This window comes from Canis lupus, chromosome 31 (genome assembly GCF_011100685.1).
Source record: "Canis lupus familiaris isolate Mischka breed German Shepherd chromosome 31, alternate assembly UU_Cfam_GSD_1.0, whole genome shotgun sequence".
NCBI lineage: Eukaryota > Metazoa > Chordata > Mammalia > Carnivora > Canidae > Canis > Canis lupus.
This window is the reverse complement of record NC_049252.1, coordinates 26,148,479-26,156,734: the sequence shown is the minus strand read 5'-3', so window position 1 is coordinate 26,156,734 and position 8,256 is coordinate 26,148,479. Positions and strand designations below refer to the sequence as shown.

Here is an 8,256-nt window from a genome sequence, read left to right as displayed (position 1 = left end):
GCAACTATAGATCTCTTTACGGTCTCTGTAATTTTGCCTTTTCCATAATGTCATCTGGTTGTTGTATAATCATACAGTATGTAGCTTTTCAGATTGACTTCTTTAATGTACTAATATGCCTTTAAACTTCCCTCATGTCTTTTTCTGGCTTGATAGCTTATTTCTTTTTAGCACTGAATAATATCCCATTGTCTGAATGTACTGCAGTTTATTTATCCATTCACCTACTGAAGGGCATCCCAGTGGCTTTTAAATTTAGGCAATTATGAATAAAGCTGCTATAAACACCCATGTGCAGGGTTTTATGCGGGCATAAGTTTTAAACTCCTTTTGTAAATGACAAGTAGTGTGATTGCTGTATTATGTACTAGGAGTATGCTTAATTTTGTAAGAAACTGCCAAAGTTTCTTCCAAAGTGGTGTACCATTTCACATTTCCACCAGCAGTGACAGACATAGAAAGAGAAGGTGGCATATTGTAAGCCAAAGACCAACACTTTTAGGTGCTGTTTGCAGAACTCCAAGGAGTCAGAAAATTTCAAGATAGAACCTTGCTTTGAAAATCATTATGAAATTTATTATGGTAGAGTAGTATTTAGATCATATCTAATGTGGTATTTTTTTCTGGTTGAAGCACTGGGCTCATCTTTAGACTGTAAGTTTGATGTGTTTAGATATGTAATATGTGGACCACCATTTCAATTCTTGCTCTGATCACTGAAAATTTTAATATGGAGTCTGGATAGAGACTAATTGTTGTTGTTTTAGGCAAAATATAACACTCAGGAGAATACCAAAGGCAGTAGGATTTTTTTCTTTTTCTCATCACTACCATCTCAGGCTGTCTTTCTGTTGCTCCGTTATTCTTTATTTTCACCCCCATCATCTGTTAAATATACATGAACATGCAAAAATCATGAGAAAACACTGCACGTAATGTGAAATAGATTGTTGAAAAACAAACTAAGACTTTTTTCTTATAGATGTTTTTAAATCAGAATTCATGTGGAAATATGGTGGAAATGCAATATCAAAGCAAAAGCATCTTTCCAAAATATAAAATTTAAGGTATTCCAACAGTTTAATCAACAAAGATATTGTGTCAAAGTATGAACTATGTTTCTCCTGGTAGCCTAAAATGAGTGTACTCTGCATTAAAAATATAATAGAAATTCTAAGGTCATCTTTACTGGCAGCAGGATGAGTCCAACAGGCTGAAATTCTCAGTAGAATCCATAGGACCAGAATCTGGCACAGCACGATGGTGGGTAGCAGCAGCTCTACCCATACCTGCCACAACCACAGCGAGAGCCTAGACTGTCATAATACTTGTTATAGTAACACATGATGTTATGAATGGAAGGTCCAGTTGAGGAGCAGGAAATTATTCTTAGTTTAAATGCCATCATCACAGTCAGTGGTGCATGGGGCAAACCACAGAAATTGCTGGGCTAATCATTTAAAATAACTTTTTACCATAAAAATTTACTGATTCTTTTGTTTACTTAGGAAAAGAGAGTTCATAAGATTTGGTTTGCTATTATATCAAGCATCCCATAATTAAATCATATGTTTTAATAAGACATTTTTGTTCAATTTTGAAAAGCAATTACTCTTAAAAATGTGATTAATTTAAGGGAGATGATCAGTTTATTATTCACTCCCCACTCCCAAGTAACAGTAGGTCTGAAAGCCCAGGGATTACATTCCCCAATATGCCTTACAAAATAAGATTATGCATCAAATTCCATCAATGAAAAACATTTGAATGACATTTAGGAGCCATTAGAAGGCATTGGAGGTCCTTCTGAATCAGTAGACTAAGTGAAGACCCTCATTACCAAGCCTATTTTGCTTTGATGTCAAAATAACCTTGATGAAATCATGTACTTTTAGAGATTCCCCTCCCCTCCTTTTTGTGGCCCATGCTTACTCATACTTATTTACTTGATATGATGCGTTCTGGTGACTTGGTGTGACAAGAGCATTCAGTTCTTTCTTCAAGTTTTAGTTTGTTGACTTTTTTTTTTTTTTTAATTTTTGAGAGGTGGGGGAGAAAGAGAGAATGAGTTGGGGGAGGGACCAAGAGAGAGAGATTCTTAAGCAGGTTCCATGCTCAGTGTGAGCCCAACATAGGGTTCAATCTCATGATCTTGAGACCATGACCTGAGTCAAAATCAAGAGTCTGATGCTTAAGTGCCTGAGCCACCTAGGTTCCCCTGGTGGTTCATTTTCTAAAAAATAACTTCAGTTTCTCAGAAGGCTGTCTAAAAATTTAGAGTTTACATATGTAGATTTGGGAATATGTGGAAGGGACAAGATAACTGAGCTGGACACAAGTCATCATTTTTGTTAGAGTGGAAATGCTGGCATTGAGGGAATGTGTGTGTTTAGCATTTTTAGATGCTGCCAGTTTACATAGCAGTTGTGTGTTTACATGCTCACCCATAATGTTTGTGAATTCCAGTTGCTACACATTCTCAAAATTACTTGGTATTATCAGTCTCTTTAATTTTAGTCATTTTGATGGGTATGCAGTGCTCTTTTGTTGTGGTTATAATCTGCATTTTCTTGTTCTAATAAGTTGGTCATCTTTTGGTATGGTCTGCTGTAAAATGCTTGTTCAGATTTTTGGCCATTTTAATTGTGTTTTGTGTCATTGTCTAAAGATTTGCAGGCATTTTAATTTTTCCACAAAAAATTTTTTTGGATATATATCATGTGATTTTCTCTCTCTGTCAGTGGATTTTTCACTTTTAGAAATAGATATCTTGGAACACTTGAGTGGTTCAGTTGGTTAAATGTCTGACTGGATTTGGGCTCAGATCATGATTTCAGGGTCATGAGATTGAGCCCTACTTCAGGCTTCTCCCTGGGAATGCGGCCTGCTTAAAATTCTCTCTCTCTCTCTCAAGAAAAAAGAAGTCTTTAATTTTGATCAAGTCCAATTTATTATTATTTTTTTTTAAATGGGACTCCTGGGTGGCTCCGTGGCTTAGCCTCTGCCTTTGGCTCAGGGCGTGATCCTGGAGTCCCAGGATTGAGTCCCGCATCGGGCTCCTGCATGGAGCCTGCTTCTCCCTCTGCCTGTGTCTCTGCCTCTCTCTCTCTCTCTGTGTGTGGCCTTGTTGATCTGAGAGAGGCACAGACACAGACAGAGGGGGAAGCAGGCTCCATGCAGGGAGCCCGATGTGAGACTCGATCCTGGGACTCCAGGATCATGCCCTGAGCCAAAGGCAGAGGCTAAGCCACTGAGCCACCCAGGAATCCCCAAATAAATAAAATCTTAGAAAAAAAAATTTTTATAGCTAGTGATCTTTGCATCCTGTTGAAGAAATCACTGCTTATTTCTTATTAACCAAGACATTCTCACATCTTATTTTGGTGCCAGGTATGAATCAAGATGATTTTCTTATATATTTTTATCAAATTAATCTAAAATTATATGTTATGAAGTTAATCCTTTCATCTTCTATACTGCTATGATATCTCAGTAGTACACATATGGTTACTTTGTTAAATTTAAGTCTGTTTATAGAATCTCTTTTTTTTCCATTGGCCTTTGTCCTTATACTTGAACCATGTGTTAGGAACATACATGATCATGTAATTTGCTGATGATGACAGGTCTCTATTCTCCTTTCTAGTCTCTCTTACATGTGTGTACTTATTTATTTATGTGGTATTACACTGTCACTGAATGATGGTACAAAGTTGTATCAAAGTGGTACAAAATTTTATTAAGTTGCGGCTGGGGTTATCCTTGTCTTGTTGCTAATCTCAGGTGGAAATTATTCTGTATTTCAGCATTAAGTATTATGTATTAGCTATTGATTTTAGGTGGATACCATTTATCAAAATGAAGAAATTCTTTTGTAGTCCTGGTTTACTGAGATTTCAAAAAGTTCATGAATGCATGCTGAATTTTATATTTTATCTGAATCTCTTAAGATTTTCATATGACTTTCTTTGTTTTTTTGTTAATGTGATGAATTGTACTGAGTTTTCATATATTAAACCAATCTAGGATTTTGCAATTTTGGAATACAGCTCATGGGATTTGGTTTCAAAATGATATATTGTTTCGGATTTTTATAGCTAGGTTCACCAGAAATAGTCCCTTTCTTACAATATCCTTATTAGGTTTTGATTTTGTTAGTGTTACATTTTTCCTATTCTGTGGAAGAACACTAGTATAATTGGTATTTCTGCTTTCCTTAAGTGGCTTAAATGATTCACCAGTGAATCTATCTGATCCTGGAGTTTTTGCACAGATGTCTCAAAATACAGATCGATTTTTCTTTCATAGGTATCCGAGTTTTCAGACTTTCTGCTTCTTTTCATCTCTCTTACTTGAATGGTCTTTCTCCAGATGAAATTTCCATTTTCACATTGTTCCTTGTGTTCATGTGGAGTGAAGGAGATCTAAATCAGTGTAGAAACAAGTTGTTGTGCCTTCAAAGGAAAAATCAGAACCATAAATACTAAAATCAGTAATGTAGAAGGAAAACCATGATCCTCTTTGTTGGAGCTGGTGTGTGCGGGGGAGGTTGGCCAGGGACTTTTTGCATGCAATTGTCAGTTACGGACACTGAGCCATCAACTAAGAGGCATGGTAGATTTTCAGCTCTTTTTCCTCAAACAATAGAGGAGTGATCCGAAGAAGATAATATGGAAACAAATCGCCATGAGCACAGTAGCATCAGGAAACAGCCAACATTGATGTTTATATGTGAATAGTGCTGTTTCTATAAGCAATACATCATTTAAAGCTTTAATATATGAGGATGAAAATTTAACCAGATCAAATGTAGAGTATTGGAGTGATTCAGAGTCACATGAAGTATTTCAGGCAGAACTGGTGATCAGAACTTTGTCTTTTCTTTTAAAATGTTTGGTATAATTTACTTTGAAATATTCTATATAAAAAAGTATAAGACCAGTAGACAGAATTTCTGTCTTCTTCACTCAAATTCTTCAATTGTAAACATTTCATTGCATCTACATCTCTCTCTCTATCCTCTCTTTTTTCTCTTTTTTTTTCTCCTCTTTCTGTCTCTTTCACAAACACCTTTACTTTTCTCTCTCTCTTTCTCTGTCTTTATCTATCAGACTTAAACTTCTTGGGTATCACAATCCTGTAAAATGCCACTGTCCCAGATGTGGTACTAAAGATGTATCTCTTTAATGTCTCAATTCTAGGATTGAGGCTCCTTTAAACACAATTCTGCCTCATTTTCTGGAGTCACCTTGGTCTTATAATTGGCCTGGACTTGCTGCAGATATTTTCCAACAATAGCAGAGGTCATACATAAGGCATGGGACTACTTTTCATTGTCCTTTCCTTTCAGTTGAGAGCAGACCTGCTTTGTACAAACAGAGAGAAAATTTCACTTATGCAGAGTCTAAACCAGCAGGTAGACAAGACTCTGTTTTAAGATTTTCCTAAGGTAAATGTAACAGTTTATGTATTTGGTATTGTTCAGCATGGAGTCAGGCAGAGGGAACAAGAGGCGTTGGTGAGGATAAAATGAAGAACACAGTGAGTGTTGGATTGAGTAAAGTCTAGCTATGGAGTATCTATAGAGCATCTTTTAGGTAATCTGTTTTATATATATATATATATATATATATATATATATATATATGAATTAGTATTTTTAACAGGTAGCAAAAAGTAATTTTATTCATTAATCTGAATGAGGTTTATTTTCCAGTGATCAAAAGGTTGAATGAGGGACAGAACCTGTCTGAGCCTTGCATTTTATACTGCTGTGAACAGTTTCCCTCTTACCTGACAAGCAAAACCATTTTAAACAGCATTATTATTTCACCATCCAGGTTCTCTAGATGTGTGGCTATAATAACTGTAAAGATCCCTGTTTTTTTTCATGTGTCCTTAAATGAAATATATACACCCATATGCACACTTATGCAAGGTAGAGAGAATTGAATATAAAAATGAAGCATGTTGCAATGAATGAGAAAGTTTATTGAAACATCAACTTAAAAACTTTTTCCATATCAAAATTATTAAGTGAAGATGAAGGAAGAAGGAATACAATATCCAACATAAACATTTTTATGACTCGTGAGGTATTACATGTGACTTTGGTCAATCAAGTTGAAGCATGCTGAATTTGTCATATGCTAAAGTTGAAGTACTCTTGGATAAAATTTTCACCATTGGAAAGAGAAAGAAATTACGTATAAGAAGAACCCTGGAAGGATGATTGGAAAGCACAGGAGGAGGAGTTCTGCCGACCGAATGGCTCTAGAAGTTCTCAGTAGAATCCATAGGACCAGTATCTGCCACAGCAAGATGGGCGGTAGCAGCCAAATCCATACCCACCGTAGCCCCAGCCCAGGCCACGGTAGCCACAGCCCAGGCCACCATAGTAGTTGCTGTAATAGCACATAGTGTTGAGAATGGAGGTTTCAGTTGAGCAGGTTATCAATTTTCTCAGTGTGTATGCTAACATCTGTCCTGGGCCTTTTATATGCCCTCCCTGTTGGGTGTGACAAACCACAGGCAAGAGGGAGCCTCATATTTTACATTAATTTGCATTTTAAACTTTCAGAAAGAAGCCCTCATAACTGAGAATCCTTTGCTATTATGTCAGGATTCCCACAATCAAAGTCAATGCTTTAACAAGCAACTTTTGTTATTTTTGGAATGCCTTACTTACTATGTTTTCATTAGTTTAAGGGCTATGATAAATTTGTATGGGGAGCTAATTTTTCTCCTGTCCTTAATTATTCTTAATTTTGTTATTTTATTTTTCATCTTACAATGAAATGTGTGGTTAGGAGTGATGTTGTCTTTATGTGGGTATATGGGTTCATGAATTGGAGTTATCAATGAAGACACAAAACTGCTAAATTACCTATTTGTTTTTTTTTTAAGGAATAAATAATTATTTCCCCTAGATAGGAATTTCCAGTGATTATGTATAATAAAATGGCCGCTTATATATTCCTTTGTTGTTTTAATGCCACCTCTTCTTCCACCCTGAAATTTGTAATTATTCAGTATTCTCACCTTGGTCTAGGTGATTTTACTATTGAATCATGTAATTTGCTGTTTATCTTTTTATTCATTTTTCTTTAAGTATAATAATTAAATTGTTTGGGGGGATATCCAACTTAGTGAACTTTTATGTCACACTGCTGCCAAAACCCAAAATTGGGATACTGATGAAGACTCATTCATATGTAAGTATAAATATGAGATCTTTCTAATTCTCCCCTCTCTGGACCCAGGATTTCCCTTGCCTGGTCCGTTGCCCACCAGAAGTAGCATGACCTCAGTAAAGAAAACATCCAAACTGGGGCACCTGTGTGGTACAGTCAGTTAAGCGTCTGGCTCTTGATCTCAGCTCTGTTCTTGATCTCAGGGTCATGAATTCAAGTCCCACATTGGGTCTACTTAAAAAAAAAAATTTACAAACCACTGGCCCAGTACTAGTTCTTACTGGCAGTCATCTATGTATCAGTGATGCTTAGAACAGAGATAATATCTCATTTACATAAGGTCTAGACTCTTTCCTAAAAATGCTTAAACTACACAAAAGAGTTTCTATTTCCTTAAGCAAACCCTGAAAGATATACCTTATATTACAGGCATATGTATGAGGCATCACTCAGGAGGATAATGTACAATATATGTGTGGATTATTGCAACATTGCAATTTTATTGTGTTAAAAAGTAAGTTTCTTCTTCCTGGTTCTAAAAGATCAATCTCTTTCATGGTAATCATGGAGAAAAAATCCTGCCAGTTTATAATCCTGTATCTAATGAAAATACCCTTCAAAATTTAATATAAAATAAAGATTTCTTTCCAGAGAAAAGGGGCCAGTAGACCTGCATTAAGAAATACTAAAGAGCTTTCTTCTTGTAGAAGAATGATGCCAAATAATAATATGGAAATTCAGGAAGTTATGAAGACCAAGGAAAAGTGAAATACATAGCTCGTTATCAATGGCTGGGGAAATGAGCTGTGAGAGTAGGGTGCTTACAAGCTGTTTGGAGGTGACAATGCCCTGGGATGGATTATAGAGACTGAACAGGGTACAGTGTCATCCATAGATCCTAGTGTGGTAGAACAGGACCTGAGCGGAATATGAAGGCTATTTAGGGAGAAGAGCAGGGGGGTGGGGAGGAGGGTGGACAGTCCATTGCAAGATGGCAGTAGTTGAGGAAAGTGATCAAGAGAAAGGGGTAACGTAACGTAAGTGGTAACTATCCAGAGCAGGG

At 36.3% G+C, this 8,256-nt stretch overlaps 1 protein-coding gene across 1 annotated transcript; it reads right to left on the bottom strand.

Moving 5' to 3' along the window:
• Positions 1-6,283: 6,283 nt before the first annotated feature.
• LOC119877763 (keratin-associated protein 20-2-like) lies at positions 6,284-6,418 on the bottom strand. Its single transcript, XM_038581135.1, has one exon. The coding sequence runs from the start codon at positions 6,416-6,418 to the stop codon at positions 6,284-6,286; it is 135 nt and encodes a 44-aa protein (XP_038437063.1).
• Positions 6,419-8,256: the final 1,838 nt, after the last annotated feature.

Bases quoted from the DNA above. Each gene is read 5' to 3' on its own strand.
- LOC119877763 (XM_038581135.1), bottom strand. From the start codon at position 6,418: ATGTGCTATTACAGCAACTACTATGGTGGCCTGGGCTGTGGCTACCGT.